Below are 17,566 nucleotides of genomic sequence, written 5' to 3' on the forward strand. Positions count from 1 at the left end.
TAACTCATGTTTAAAATAGAGTTTTCCCGTTCGCATGATTCATGGAAACTTGATTTAGAAATTTGATTAGTTTCCAGTGAAGTTCTTTTCATTTGGCTTAATGGTGATATGAATATTGATCCGGAATAAAGTTTTGAAATTACTAAGTTTTGCCCAAGAGTTCAAAAGGATAAGTGTGGGGTTGTGATGAGAGAATTTAGCTTTTAATATTGAATTCTTAATTGGTTTTCGTACTTTAATAGAATATTTTAGTTAAGATTTATCATAATTGGGTTTAATTAGCATGAGATACAAAAACATGTTAAAAATAACTTTTTAGTTGCATAATTAATTTTTGGATATTTTGACGTGTGTTAGTGAAGTTGCAGCTAAGTTGAGCTTATTGAGGTGTGGAATTAAATTGGTTAAAGTTTCATAAGACCTTAAAGATAAATCCAAGATTAACAAATAATCAACACAAAAGGAGTCAATCCAAGTATAGCATGAAAAAGTGAAGAAATTTGGCTAAGCCAAAAGAAGGGAAGATGCAACAAAAATTGGATCTTGCAGTTTTCTCTATTTTTTTCTACTAAAAGGGTGTTGATAATTGATAAATGTTTATGATTAAAATAATTTGAGAAAAATATATCATAAGATATTTTTTCTATTGTTAAATAATTACCTTATTTAACTACATCAATAAATATCAAAAGATAATATCATTGATTGCAATTCTGAAAAAAATTAAAACACTTGTTGAAACTCTAAGGAGTTAAGGAAATCTAGGTAGCATACCAAAGGATACCAAGATTGTCTAGTACTAGAAGTGGTGCGAATACTTAACTAGTCTAGGATAACAGAAGATTATTCGCTGACTAGGGATACCAATAGTGATGCGATACTTAACTGGTCTAAGGTAACATAAGGTTATTCGCTGACCAAGGATACCAAGAGTTGTGAGAATACTCAATTTTGTAATCTTGTTGAAGATTATAGTGAAACCCTTTGTGAATAAAGAAGACTGGACGTAGCTCAGTTGTAGTGAACCAATATAAAAATATCTGTGCGTTTATTATTTACCTTTGCCTAAACTTTTCTCTCATAAAACTTGTAGTTGCACTTTAGTTTTACAAAACAAGAATCTTCTCATACTAAACGGTTGTTCTTTAACTATGGAAGTTCTTACAAACTCTGTAGTATTTATTCTGAATAACATGTGAAAAAAAGTTATCGTTTCCAATCACTTGAAGTCGAGCGTTTAACAACAATTTGATAAATCTCATACTCGATGAACGTGCTATATCAGAATGGTTGCGAAAATATTTTTCCATTAATATTGTTTAACCCCCCTTATAATATTTTTCAAGTACTTCATAATCATCAACAACCATGACCTAGTACAATCTCAACACTAAGAACGAAGCAAGCTAAGAATGAAGGACAACGAACTTACGTCAGTGGCGCGAAGACGAATACAACAACGAATCAAGAAGAATGGAAACCGGCAACCAACACCACCAACACGTGATCAACACCACCAAATCACAACCAAGTTCACAAAGAAGAATGAGGGAGGAACGAAACTAAGGAGGTTGTGGAAGAGAAACAAGAGAATGGAGGCAATGAAGGAGCAGGAGGAGAGAAGAAAGAGTGGAAGTGGGGTGTTAGGGTTTCACAATTTTAAATTAAAAGACAGAAGAACAATCTTTTAACTAGTCAAAAATTCATATTATTTCTGAAGAGCAAAAGAAGAATTAAAGAAAAAGTTAGTAGTGCAAGACGAGACTCTAGAGGTAAAGAGAGAAGAATTCAACTATTTAACTTGTAAACATTGTTTACAACTCGAAAAATTTTTACACAATCAAAATATTAAATTTACATAACCAAGCAGAATAATAAATATAATAAAAATAAATTGTTTTAAGTATATGAAAAATTTAGATAAGTGATTTTTATTATTTTTATTGAAAATACCTTTAATCTTTAATAATAAGTATAGTTTTATTATTAATGATTATTATAGTCACTTTTTCTTAATAATAAATGTTAATCACCACATAAAGCAAGAACAATCGACAAACAAGAAATATAAAGTTAAATATAGTCATCATGATAACCATAATAAAAAATTTATATCAACCCAACGTCTAAACCAAAATTATATACATTCATACAAACGAAAGCAACTAAGTATTTGTTGGTCCTTCCTCTAGGGTATGCTCCACAAACATCTCTTCGCCCTCTACTCACACCCACCAGATAATCATAGCCAAAAAGTAGTACAAGAACATATAACAAAGCACAAACAAGAAGGGTAAGCTAGATAAACAAGACAATTCATATATATTATATTAATAAATTCAAACATTAAATTAAAAACTAATCTATAACAAACCAATCATCCTAAGCATGCCATAACCTAGACAATACTCATCCGGATTAAGTATGAATGTCAAACTATTGGTGGTCTGTTCACTTGTAATGGTAAATTGTTGGCTGAAACCAAACTACCATACAAGGTTAGTCAATTTCAGTTGCCTAGGGCCATGATCAAAGCCTATAGACAAGAACCTCCCTCTACTCTCACTACGTGACTCACCTCTCTCTAATTGAGAATGAATGAATTAGAGTGCCGAAATAGACCAACAGTCCGAAGCTCCATACATTCATACAACAATAACACAGACACAACCATGTAACCTCTCCACGAGTCATGAAAATTACGTCCATTAACCATTCACTTCATTCATAAATTTTTCATTACAATATTCATATGCATAATTTTCATTCACATGTAAATCATATACAAATCCATTCATTTTACATTGACTAACATCAAATAAGTTCACTAATTATAATTCAAAAAATCATAATCAACCAAACAAGTCATCAAAAGTGACATTTAAGACATCTTAATACACACATTTAGATAAGGAAAACAACTTAAAAACGCTCATTAATAGTTTCGAAAGGATAAAAAAATTTCAAAACAACCTAAAAAGGTAGAAAACAAATATCGAGAACCTGAAATGAAAAATATTTAAATCATAGCGAAATTATTAAATATGATAACAACAGTAAATAATAATAATATTGATCACAAGAGTGATTTTTTAATTAGCATAAGTGATAATATAAAAATCATTAAAAAATAAGTGATGATTTTATTACTCAAAATGTTTTCAATTAAAACAACAAAATTCATTCATCAATTTATATTATTTATCTAGAATATTATTTTATATTGATTATAAAACCTCAACTTTTTAACATGTGAAAAAAAAGTAAAATAACATAATTAAATAATAATTAGATTATTCAATTAAAAAATATTAATCGACATATATTTAATTAAAAAATATAAATATTTTTTATTTACTTAAAAATATTTAAATTTAGGAGGGAAAACATAATTGGCTTAAAAAATATATTAATCAACAATCATATACTGGAAGTGCCTTAAAGGTGCATGCATACATATACATAGATTGAACCAAATGTTCTTGTGATTAACTTCAAGCCGGCAATTTAAGTACCTCCTCCACTTTCTTGTCAGAATCTTATTGGAATTGTGGTATTAGCTAAAATGTTTCTTTGTTCTCCACGCATACATTTCTAATGATGTGACTCCTTCACAATTCAGATATACTCTATAAACAATAAAATCCCTACGTTTATTTTCTTGAAAAGTAATCAAAACATGCTAAAATTTAAAGTTCAGTTACAAAATAACCAGGACTCAAACAGTTAAATAACATTTCAATTTCCAAAATAAATCTCTCTTATCATGGCCGGTTATTGAACTTATTTTGATTAAATTATTTTAAACAAGTTGTATTGTATGGATACCCCTCATGCTAATGGAATGGCCGGATAAACAATTAACAATTCAGTAAGAGATTGATAAAGACTGTAATTAAGGTACAGGATAATCAATAATAATAGTAGTAATTGATTGACCGTTAAGAAGAATAATAATTGTAATATGTTAAGCATAAGGATAAGCTCATTTTAATATTTATAAATATATGTTTGACATGTACTTTTCATACGACTTGGTGTCAGAACCATTAAAAACACATTAAAAATCCTAATTTGAGTGGAAGACAAATGTCGAGCAAGGGAAACTGGAAATCAGAAAGTGGAAGACAGGTGTGAGTAGTCGAGTGGCCGTTCGGTTTTGGAGGGTAGAAGTGAAACTAAGTTTTTCAAAATTCACGCCACTCTCTACATGCAACCATCTTCTTCAATCTTCTGAAACTCCATTTTTCTCCTCCTTCTCTCTAAAAAGCTCTTACTTCTCTCTACAAAATCTCACTCTTTTCTTCTTCCAATTATCAAACAGACCACACCTGAGCATTTTTGGCGTCGAGGACGTTCGTTTGAACCGATCAGTTCTGAGTTCTAAGTTGGTAAGTTCTCTCTTCATTCAGCCGGTTGGTTTCCTGGTACATGCAAACCTAGTTTATGGGTTGCATGAGTCAATCATCTTGTTCTCAGAGTTTATGGATTTCTGTTTGGTTTAGTTTCTTAAGGCGTGGCTGTAGAACACTAAGGTCTCTGGTAAAGGTGACCCTGTATTCTAAACTGTGAACGTTCGGTCACGCTTAGAGGTAAGAGAAACTTATATAATTTGATTAAGATTCTTGTTTTGAATGGATGTACGTTCGTTGATTTCTGAATGAATATGAAGTATGATTGTTGATATGTTTTGACTGTATGAAGTCTGAATATTTACTATGATATGGATGTATGAATGTATGAAGATAGATGTTGAGAAATGTATTGATAAGATTATGAATTCTAAGTCTAGAGTTTTATGTGAAAATTTATGTTCGTCACTGAAGATCTTTGACCGTTGGGTTTTCCTGTGGACTCGGTTTGAACTGGATTCTTTCATTTGGAAAGAATTCCAGTTGAGGACCGAGCGTCTTCGTTCTGTAATATTTGTATATAAGCGTTCAACCAAGGATATTCGTTCCTTGGTGTTTGATGGTAAACTTAAGTATATCTATATGTATTTGTATATTTCGTTCGTTCGTGAACACTATTTAAATGGTATTTTATTATATTTATCAAGTCTTTCTTCTATAAGTTTAGTATTGTTCGGTCTTACACCAAGCGCTCATACTAAGTAGTGCTCGGTCTTACACAAGGCGCTCGTTCTCATTTTCGTAATCTATCTTTATAATAAGAGCGTTCGTCTAAACTCCATAGAGTTCGCTCTCTACAGTGCTCAGTCTTCAATTGACATTTGGTTTCCTTGAGGTTTAGCTCATTAAGAACCTAAGTATTTATTGGCGATCGGTTTCTTCATATGATTCCGTCAAGTACTATTATTTGGTATCCTACAGTACCTGTCTCAATTGGTTTCGGCCTAGAGTCCTAGTACTCGGCCTAGGCTTTACGGTGTTCGGTTTGAACTCTCAAGAGTCAGTTCATTAAATTGGCTCACTTGGTAAACAACATTCGATTATATTAGTCTCTGAGAAGTATTATTATATTCGGTCCTTTTCACAACTAGTGAGTAACTCTCGCAATTTGATTATGTTTGAGTTGGAGACATCTCGATCTCACTCCAAGTGTTCGGTCTTGTTTTGGATTAAAAACTAACGTGCGGTATTTGGTATCCTAAGGGATCATTATTCAAATTGGTTCAGTTGAGGTTTTAATAATGAAAGATGATAGAATACGATATGGATGAAATGACTTTGGTTATGGAAGAGTGTTTCGGGGAGGAATATCTCATGATTTGATATTGGAATGGTAAAGTATGAATGTGGACATGCTAAGCTGGCGGTTCATCTTGATATTCCGTGATTACTCGTTTCTCACGTAGAGAAGGGTAAGTCATGTGTGGGAATGGCAGGAGGTCCTCGTCCTTATGGTTAATTTGGACGGAACGGACTAACATCAGGTAGCAGCTGTTGAGGGTATCCCAATTACTACATCACCCGGGTGCACGAACGTCGTAGCTACACAGAATTCATACAGTCCGGACAGTTAGAGTCTAGTATTAGGTTTTGCATGAAAGAGTTAATGAGTTATCTTGTTTAAATTGATTGAGTGAGATATATGTTGATAATTGAATTAAATTACATAAGCTTATCCTATTTCCTGTCTTGTCCATTTTGTACGTTCGGTGGTTGTCCTTCTGTTGCAATGATCATCCGTGTGGATGTGAACAAAAGGAGAAGCTTTGTTGGAAGAGGCGCTGGAAGAAGAAAGTTTGATCGAGGTAGAAGTTAAGACCGAACAGTAGAGTTGTTCGGTCAGTAGTTAGTTTCTTTGTGTGATAACCGTTCGGTCATCTGTTGTTTTCTTCTTTTGTATGACCGTTTGATACGTCTTCTGTAAGGTCGTTCGGCCATAAGCGTACGTCTCATCTTTTGTAAGACTGATCTAAAATATTATTAACATGTTATTATTCCCTTATATATTTTTTATACTGTATTTTTGGGATGTTATACTTAGAGAAGGAAAAGAGAGAATGAATAACTTACTTTGGATAATGAAATATCATCCCATTTGCAGGACAACTTTAAATACACGAAACACAAGTTTTTTTCATCTACTTTATTTTTTTATAAAAGAGTAATTTAATTCCAAAAAATAGTTCATTATACAATGTATAAGAGCCGGCAAAGTACATTTTGCTGCCGTTGTTTTCCTATTACCAAAATGGACAATTAAGTTGTAGTAAATATTTTTACTATAATATTCATAATTTTAAAAGAATGTTTGCATCCTTTTATGCCTTTTCCCTAATGCGCTTCATCCAATAAGTTTGATGGCACAAATCTTCATAATAAGACCTCTGAGAACTTCACACCAAATGGCAAGTTCAGTGTCAATTCGGGAGCTCTGAAAACGAATGTGAACCCACCAAAATGACGAAACCACCCTCAGCATTATGAATAATCCCATTTTCTGCATGCACTTGGCATGAACGCTGCACCTTCCAACAATCACCTTTCTCCTTCTTCTTAATTACCAACACGTTACACTACCGCCAGTGTTCTCCAATCGCAAAACCCCGTTTCTCCAAAAATTTTCGTAGAACAAAAAATCAAAAACCGTTTTGCAGTTTATAGCCCACCGGGAATTGACTGAAGGATGAACCAAATTCCGTGGGCAACCATTGGAGTGGTGACCGCCTGGTACAGTTCCAACATCGGTGTGCTCCTTCTCAACAAGTACTTGCTCACCAACTACGGCTTCCGGTTCCCGGTTTTCCTCACCACGTGTCACATGCTCCTGTGTTCGCTTCTCAGCTACGTTATTTCCGTAACGGACATGGTTCCGTTGCAGAGCCTGCGCTCGCAGGCGCAATTCTGGAAGATCGTCGCGCTCAGCGTCGTTTTCTCCTTCTCCGTCGTCTGCGGCAACGTTTCGCTCAGGTTCATTCCGGTGTCGTTTAACCAGGCCATCGGCGCCACCACCCCCTTCTTCACCGCCGTTTTCGCCTACGCCGTCACCAGCAAGAGAGAGGCCTGGGTGACGTATGCCACACTCTTGCCTGTTGTCACAGGAGTCATCATTGCCAGCGGGGTAATCAATTTTCCTCTTGGATTATTCTTTTGTTTTGGATTTTGAATTTGATTCAAAACTTTTACAATACACAGAAACAGTTAATTCAAAGTTTTTGTTAATTTACTCCGTTAAATTCAGGGATATTGTGTCATAATAACAAAAGATAATAGAAATAAAAATTGAGTTTCAGAAAGGGGATAAAAGTATACATTTTGGTGTAAGAGAAATTTGGAGACGGTTTACATTTGAAAGTAAAATAGAGTGAATTTCTATTTGTTTTGTGAAGTGTGCATATATGTATAAGTTTGATTTGAGAAATTTAAGAGCTTAAATACTGTAATGGAGAAATTTTCGCGTTCTTCATTAGTTACTGTATACCAGGATAACAACTTTTTCAATTTATTGAGTTGAAAAGTTATTGACTAAAAGACTCTTCGATTTGTCTTGCTGTGTACCGAATAAATTAGAAGAATTTGAGCGTTTTTTAAAGTGAAAATATAATAGAAAAATTCTCGAAAACTCTTGATATTTGAGAAATAAAAGAAAGTTAAATATATTCTATCAAAGAGAAATAAAAAGAAATAAGGAGAAAGCCATTCCTTGTTAAAGTGTAACATTTGCTTTATTAATTTACGTTATGATGCGAAATTCATTCCTGACATTTTTTGTTTTGACAAGTTTAGATATTTGAGAATTATATTTAGAACGGCCACCTTGTCAGAATTGAGCTTATTTCAAATATTTTGTCTATGAATTTGCTTGCATAATTAACCAGAGTGATCAATTGGTTTTGTTGTTAAGATTATTTTAAGGACGCATTTCCTTCACATTCAATGGTTTAAAATCACTTCTATGAAACTGCAAAAATAAAGGGTACCTAACCCTGAAGTCAGTACAATGAGGGTGAAATTCTTAGTTGCCGTTTCCGGGGGATTCGAGCGAATGCAGGCTTAGCAAACACCTTGAGCTCAGTATTACAATAAGAACGAATGTTTCATGAGTGACAGTCCATATTTACCCCTTTTTCCTACATCAATTTCTTCAAGCCACTATTTTCTTCTTATTTCTTAATCTTAACTATTCTAATGTTCTTCCAAACCATCGCATCAAAACATTTGCTAACATGACTTGTTTTCTAATTTCTCCAGGAATCAATTTGTTTTCCCCCAATCTCACATTTAACACTTATCTTGCAGGGTGAACCAAGTTTTCATCTGTTTGGATTTGTAATCTGTGTTTCATCGACTGCTGCCAGAGCATTCAAATCAGTGCTTCAGGATATTTTGTTATCCTCAGAGGGGTAATGATTTTATCTATTTTTGTCTTATTTTCGCAAGATGATTGATACAAGGAACTTCTAGATTCTGAATTGCTCCGACTGCTACTGTTCTATACTTCTGTTGTAAACCAACATAAAGATAACTTTGATGATTTGCAGAGAAAAGTTGAATTCTATGAACCTGCTGCTTTACATGGCTCCTATAGCAGTGATGGTCTTACTTCCTGCAACATTGTTTATGGAGGGAAATGTGGTTGGAATCACAATAGATCTTGCCAGAAAGGATATCAGAATTTTTTGGTATCTGCTTCTCAGTTCTTCTCTTGCATATTTTGTGAACCTGACTAACTTTTTGGTGACGAAACATACTAGTGCACTAACCCTTCAGGTATGTCCTAATGCCACAATCCTAAATTTTTCTAAATGAAATAACTTGACAAATTAAGAACTCCTTTCAACATATTACCTGCATTTCACATACTAAATTCTAAAATGAAGCCAACGACATTTGTTGATCATCCTTCTGAAAACGTTTCATTGCTCTGTATTTGAATGGACCACAAGAATTTAACTTCTAGTTTTCTTGGTATTTGGAAATGAACCACTCTATCAGTGTCATATAGTGAATCTAAATGACACTATTGAATCTTTCCAGGTATTGGGAAATGCAAAGGGAGCAGTTGCTGTGGTGATCTCAATTTTGATATTCAAAAACCCCATTTCAATGATGGGGATGTTTGGGTATGCACTCACTGTCATTGGAGTTATATTGTACAGTGAAACCAAGAAGAGGTATGGCAAAAGTTAGAAAATTTAACTACATTACTAAAAGCAGAGTGTGATTTACCACAAGCTAGAGGACCAAGAAGTTATGTATATAATGATGAGCTTGCAGCAACCATTTTAATACACATGAACACAATTTTTATCTTTTTTTCACTCCATATTTCATTCATTGCAAGCTTTGAGGGAGTGAGTAGTCACACTCCCTATAAACATTTTTATGTGGAATTGAGATTCATGCTAGTTAGACATTTTTACTTTGTTTTGTTTTTATTCCTTCAAACACTGCAATTTCCCTTTCACAACATTTTAGAAAGGAACTCCAATAATGTAGCCAGGGAGTATCCAATCACATACATGATATGCAAGTTTTATACTTATATTCTACTTTCTAAATTTTAGGCAAATGTTAACAATACTTTCTTCTGTAGTTTTGTAACAAAAAAACGGTAGTTTAAAATGCTTCTCACAAATAAAAATAATAATGAATACCAGTAAAAAGATAGGCCTTGTCCCATTCGTGTGGACACATTTTTTTATGATAATAAAATACAATGAATGTAGTCATATTTTTTATATGACTATTACTATAATAAAAAATAATTACTAAAATGTAGAAATGTAAATTCATAATAAATTTCTGTATAAAAATAATTATTTATTTTTATTTATCTATAAAAAATAGTTATTAGACTACTGAAAAATTATTTATTAAAGAACTAAATTATTATTTATTATTTATTTCAATAAGTGGAAACTGCTATCATAATTTAAGTGTATCTCTATCTATTTGTATTGATGTCATATGCTTAAATAATTTTATTAAAATAACTTCAGTTTAAATAAATAATTAGAAATGCAAGATAGTGTTTCGTTAAAAAGTGAGAATTATTAGTTAATTTAAAGAAAATTACTGTAATTGTTTTTGGAATAAGAGAAGTGTATTAAGAGTATTGGCTAACGAATAACAAAGATAAGAATAAATGCTTTAAAATATTCTAAAAATCAGTGTTATGATGCATAATATATCCTCAGAATAAAATATTAATATCTTTTAGTTTAAAAAGAACATTTCCAATGTAAAAAACAATCATTTTTTAGAAGAAACAAAATCTAGTTAGAATTCAAATTAACATATATAATAATTGTTTATAAAAAAAAAATGATTCTGATCACAAAAATGTTTATTAAACTTATTTTTTAAGGGAAACTAACAATTACAATTTAATTTAAAAATATTTATAATATTAATGTCTCATTAAAATTATTTATAAGTCAAAATTATAAAGAAAGGGAAATTTATTTAAAAGTGACCTTTTCTATAAAACACACGTTATTGTGATTAAAATGAGAGGATGTGTGTTTTATAAAGTGGAATATCTCCTTATTGGATTTCTAAGAAATAGGTTTTTGAAAGATGATATATGAGCATCTAATCTAATGAAAGTTCACTAAAAAATCTCTTAAATGTTAATGTTAGTCAGGAATTAAAACAACAATATGTAAAAAACAATGAGTATAATGAGTATGAGTTGATACACTACTAAAAAATTTTATAATGGAATTTTTCTTGCGAATTTGTTATAAAATTTTATAAGAAAAGATTTTTTTTTCCTAACTGTTTTAATTAACAAATATTTCTTTCATAGATAATTATTTCCTACAAAATTATAAAGTTCGTAAGTATTTTTGTGAAAAATGTTTAAAAAAAATCGACAAAAAATGTGTGTTTTTTTAATAGTGATATTGCCTAAATCGACACATGTTGTTAACATTGTTACAAGTATTCATGTGTTAAAAGGTCATTATAAGTTTTTATATGAAACAAGCTAAGTTGTTTCAAGTCTAAATAGAAATTTTGTCATTTTTGGACATCTTGAGAAGACCCATCAAACATCTAAGTCTAAGATTAAATTACATGTAAATACAAATATAAAAAAGTCTTATTAATTATCATCAAACTGGTTGACGACTTTAATAATATATTGGACGCTCAAGTATAATATTTACCAGTTTAAAAGAGCATATTCACCAATTTCAAAGAAGATATTAACACATAACACACATATACTCTTTGAGCTATGTATGTTCATGATAGAGAAAAATCCAACACTTTGTGATTTTGATTAAATGCTAAAAATAGCTAAGTATGGAAACATGATTATGTTTTGTTTGAAGATGGTGACTCAATGCACAAGAAATCATGAAAGATACAAATGTTTTGTTTAACAAATGATACAACACTATGATATTTTATTCTATATTTGACAACACATAAATTTACAAACATAGAAGTGAGCTAACATCATACCAAAAAGAGAATACATAAAAGGTTATTCTAAGTCACATTAGAAGGTCTCTTGGACAAATAGCTAAAGATATTATTATTCACCAAATCCTTAAACAAAAACAATATCAACTCTCAAGAACTATCTACTACATATGACACTATAGTTTAAGATGAATAAAGGAAATGAACATTGCCTAAGAAGAAGATAAGTACATCCAATTATTTGGATGTTGTGTAAAGAAAAAAAAAATTATTACTTCATAGAGTGCATTAAATGCATCTATCACCATCAAGCTCTTAAAATGAAGGAAAATACATTTAAAAGAGCTGATGTTGCTCAATAGCCAGAAACAATTTCAAAATAACTACTTTCTTCAAATATCAATATAATTTCATTCAACATGACGAAGAAAGAGAACTACATTATATAATGAAAAATAGTTGCCTAAATCTCTAGTCAATTAAAAGATTCAAAGGAGAACATTGATCGTGTTCAACCAATAAGGTAGAGGAGAGCATCAACTTTACATACATATTCAAATCATCAACCTCCCTAGTGAAACACTTACTGATCATTGATCACTTTACATAAATTCTCTACATCTTAGCCAACAATGGCTATGTGGTAAAGAATAATCGGTTATTATTCAAGAGTGATTGCTCTTCAAATAACATTTGTTTAAACCAAAATTGACTTGTGAAACAATACTTGTTTAAGCAAGAAGTGGCTTGTGAAAATAATACTTGAACGAGTCAATAAGAAGTGCTTAAAAATCGAAAGAATACTCATAGCAAACCAGGAAGGAACTGCTTGTGGAAAGAATACTTAAAGAAATTCAACCAAGAATGATTAAGAGTCTTATAATACTCATATCAAGCTTGGAATGACTTAGGAAAGAACATTTGGTTGAGCCAAGAGTGACTTAAGAAAGAATACTAGTTGAACCAATAATGGTTTAGTAAAGAGTACTTCATTAAGTTAAGAGTGACTTGTACAAAGAGTTAGTCATAAGTAGTTATGAGTCCAATCAATACTCAAAGGGGTTAACCAAAAGTGGTTACGAGCCTAAAGAATACTCATATTACACTTCACAATAGTAGTCTACTTAGTGAAACTCGATCAAGATGTAGTTTGTCTGATCAAACTAAACAAAATTTGTTTAATTTGCTTATTATTATATGCACTAATTAAGTAGAGACATTGGGAGAAAAAGTTTAACGAAAACATTTCATAAAATAAGAAAATAAGTTAAAGCTTAAATTTTGATCCTATACATTTTATCATATGTAGTTATCATTAATTGGTTTATATATTTAAAATCATTGTCTAAATATTTTTCGTTAAACAATATTTACAAAAAAGTGTTAAAAAGTTTTAAAAGCACAATTCAATCCTTCTTTCTTGTGTTTTTACTTGTTTTCATAGTTCATTTTAGTACAATTAATACGATTAGCATAATTGTTTAAATATAATATACCCTTTCAATAACAAAAAAAAGCACACTAATGAAGGATCAACAAAAAGTGTTATATATCATGAAAAACATTGACACCAAGGAGAATGCATAAATATGGGGTAAAAAAAATTCCTTTTATGACATCTATAAATAGAAGTCTCTCATGCATATGAAGACTTGACAAATCATTCATGAAAAAACTTGTTTTGATGAAATCTATTCAACCACAAAGCCCATGGCTAAGATTTAGATGTAGATGACGCCTTAAAGAAAGGAGTCTCTCCTAATTTGAATAGTATAGTACTAGAATTTGACTTTTTTTTTCTTATTAGTCTTGTATTAATTGTATTAATAAAAAATTTTCTTGTTTTTTTTTAATTTTATAGTCATAAGTCAGCTAGTTTTAGGCCTTAATTAAACCTTGCATGTGGTAGTTACAATAGAAGAAAAGCACACAAGAGAGCTTGGTCATGGAAGGAAGTCTCACGTTAAGGAGAAGAAGTATTTTTTGTAGGAGGTGATTCGTCTCATTTAGCGAGAAAAAGACATGTACACGCTCTCAAGACGATCCATTTGGTTGAAAGAAAAAGTCCAAAACATGCCTGTAATCACATTCATAGATGAAGACTTCCAACCTCTTGATCCCGATCAAGATGACTCCATGGTCATTTCGATCGAGTTGGACAAGCATGGAGTTAGCAAGGTATTGGTCAACCAAAGGCAGTTTGATCAACATCCTCTATTGGAAGACATTTCGGATAAGAAACATCTTTAAAGATTTAATTGTCCCCTATAACGAGCAGATTGTAGGATTCTTTGGAGAAGGGGTTAAGATCTGAGGTTACTTGAACCTAAGGAACCAGATATAGGTTATCAAATGAAGTTCCTCAAATCGGTCAGTAAAGGATGAGTTCACTCGTTGAACCCCTATCACACCTAGTAGCTCATCGATTAAGGAAAAGTTCTACCTGAACCCTTGCCAATAGAGCACACACGAAAAATTAAGGAAGAGTTCTACCTGAACCGATACTGTATAATAAACAATTAGTTAAGGAAGAGTTCTACCTAAATTCCTACCAAATGTTCACCATTAAAGATTGTTTAGTTCATTTAATGAACATCTAAGAAAGCGCACATGAATAATTAAGGAAGAATTCTAATCGAATCCCTACCACACGATCGTCTCTAAGTTGTTTAAAGATCACTTAAGTGAATTTACAATTGATTTTATGCAAATCGATCGATTAGGGACAAGTTCTGAAGGAACCCTCACTAAACACTTATTAATGAAACATGTTAAGTTATGAATAATTTACGCTAAGGTTATAATGAAATGATCGTGAAAAGGAAAAAATTAGAAAAATAAACACAAGTATGGAAATTAAAACTATTAGAATTGCTTGAATAGAAGTTGTATATTATCAAAAGGTTATTCTAGTAGCGATTGATTTACAAAAAAACCTAGTTCTACCGATTGCATCGGATCAAATCGCAAAAAGTATAACAAAAATAACAAAAGAAATTGAAGCTTTCTTGTAAGAGGATCAGAAGTATCGTCATTGGCCTCATTTTAATCGGTAGGGTTGAGAACAACTTCATATTCAACGACATCCTCTCCAACATCTTCAACGTCGCCTTCATTGTCTGAAATGTCTCGAATATGCATCAATTGACCATTATATAAGGTCATTTGAATGTCAAATTTTCCCTTGTTGAGAGGAATCTTGTAGAAGTAGGTCATCTAGTCCACTTTAAGAATGTAAGTTTTTATTAGGTTAAATTTAATTAAAATTAAAACTTAATTTATATTTTAATTACTTGACTCAACCTATTGTCATCCCTAATCCACATTCTTCATTTATCATTTGATTTTTTTACCAAGAGTAATTAGTAAGTCACATGGCTTAGGTGATCTATGTAATGAGATTAACCTTTAAGAGTTCATAAACCTTTTGATTGACTACATGTCAATATTCTTTTTTAAACTCTCTTTTTTCCCATTCCTTTATCCTTAACTGGGGGTTTGTTTTGATATACCTAAAAGTTCTATATTAGTGAGGAGTTGAGGCTAAAGATTTATAAACACCCTTATCTTTTAATTCACTTAGACACTTTTTTAAAGTATTAGGAAGATTCTAAAAGGAAAGTTAAATAGAGCCTCAAGCCATTTTGTCATATCTAGCTAGATAATCTAACATATATTATCTAGCACAACAAAACAACACATCATATTTATACTAATATATCCACAACTTTTGGATTATAACCAATTCTCCCTTAAGTCAAAATATTATAAGTTTCATTAATCAAAGGTGGATTACAAATGAGCACGGAAGGCACTCCTAGCTACCATAAGTACATATATCACTCATCTTTATTCCTTTTTAATTTTCCTCTAAGGTCAAGACCTTAATTATTTTAATTGTCACTTTTGGATACACCACAAAGAATATTTTATTAAAGAAAGATAACTTTTAAGTGAAAGGATAAGTATGTGCCTTCCTCACAAGTGGATAACCTTACAAAGTAAATGAAACACATGTTTCTCACACTCCCACAACAAATTGAGTACACATAAAGATTATCGATCAAAGTATTATCGTATACATTAAAGATTCATGATATTTGATCTTCTAGTTCTTTTGTTTATATTGATCTTGATGGAGATGATTATTTGTTATGTAATCTTTAAGAGAAATAATTTTTATGTCCTTAATAGTGTAATTTTTTAAAATTTTTACATGTAGTCTTGATTTGATTTGGTCGAGATATAACATCTTGCTACAAAAGACAAATTTTCCTTTTAAGTATCCTTTATATAAAATAGAGCTTATATGATTGATATTTTTTTTTTAATTTTACATGAATTGTATTTTTCACCTTTAACTAATTTTATTTTTTATTTAGGGTTAAATATGTTTTTGATCCCTTAACTTTCAGCGAAAATTGGAATTAGTCCCTCTTCAAAATTTTGGACTAATTTAGTCCCCAAACTTTGAAGCAAAAATGTGTCAAACAGTGTAAACAACTCAAATGCTATCATGAAACGCACTTGAAACATCAAATAAACCTAACAGAATTCAGTTAAAAGGATTAAATTCACACATTTCTAAAGTTTGGGGACTAAATTAGGCCAAAGTTTTGAAGAGGGACTAATTCTAATTTTCGCTGAAAGTTAAGGGACCAAAAACATATTTAACCCTTTTATTTATAATGATTTCAAGTAAATAAATCCTTTTACCAAATACATTTCTTTCAATGATATGGTTCCTTGAATTATGAATTATCTTTAATTCGTGAAAGACGCACCGCACATATTTTGTGCATGCATTTATAATGAAAATACTTTTCATCTTCAATTTGTAAATAATTTTCTTTTAGTTATAATAAATTGAACTTAATATACATAATTCCTTAATTTTGTATTTGAAATTAATATGATAATTCTCTACTCTTTTGATCATAATTCTTTTTATAAAGACATTATTTTTTATTATTCTAATTGTATTGGATTTTTTTTTCATGAATTCAAAATGAACAAACATAATGCTGAATTTAGAGTTTTTTTTTTCTATTTTCTATTATATTTGGAAGTTAAGACAGATTTTTTGTATTTTATTTTATAGAAATCTATGGTTTATTTTTCCTTGTTTTAGTATGAACTTTTGTAATTGAGTTTATGATCTAATTAGGACAAACAATTAAGCTCATACATATAACTCATAAGGGAACTTATATATAGACTAAATAGGTTCTAATTAAATATAGGGAATTCATTTCTTTAATTTTTAGTTTTAGAAATTATTATTTCCTTTCCTTTTCTTTCAAATTTCATAATTCCGTTTTCATTTCCTTCTCTCTTCTTATATTATTTCTTCCTCATCTATGAAAAACTAATTATTGAGATTCATTTCACGAATTCAAAATCATACAATCCAAGTTTGATTTTGCATCAATTATTTAATGCTATGCCTTCTAGCTTTAGAAATCAAATCAGGAATATATTGAATTTGATTTAATTAATTATTCAAACTTTAATGTATGAATCTTTAAAGAACTATATGTATAGTTTGAAAAGTGATCTAGGTTTTGCTTCATATTACAATGTTTTTAAATTTTATAAGCTTTGATTTCAATTTGAAAATTATATATTGTCTAGTGTATAATAACTGTAAAATAGACTATTTTTATACATGATAGCAACGTAGCTAAACAAAACATAAGTTAAAATTGTTCATAATAATA

The 17,566-nt window shown here is 30.7% G+C and overlaps 1 protein-coding gene across 1 annotated transcript; it reads left to right on the top strand.

Moving 5' to 3' along the window:
• The first annotated feature begins 6,760 nt into the window (after positions 1-6,760).
• On the top strand, positions 6,761-9,845 carry LOC108347105 (probable sugar phosphate/phosphate translocator At3g11320). The gene is made up of 4 exons (XM_017586230.2): positions 6,761-7,530; positions 8,709-8,812; positions 8,951-9,179; positions 9,447-9,845. Exons 1-4 carry the CDS (start codon positions 7,096-7,098, stop codon positions 9,597-9,599), a joined length of 921 nt encoding a protein of 306 aa, XP_017441719.1. The 5' UTR covers positions 6,761-7,095; the 3' UTR covers positions 9,600-9,845.
• The last annotated feature ends 7,721 nt before the right edge of the window (positions 9,846-17,566 follow it).

This window comes from Vigna angularis, chromosome 9 (genome assembly GCF_016808095.1).
Source record: "Vigna angularis cultivar LongXiaoDou No.4 chromosome 9, ASM1680809v1, whole genome shotgun sequence".
Taxonomy (NCBI): domain Eukaryota; kingdom Viridiplantae; phylum Streptophyta; class Magnoliopsida; order Fabales; family Fabaceae; genus Vigna; species Vigna angularis.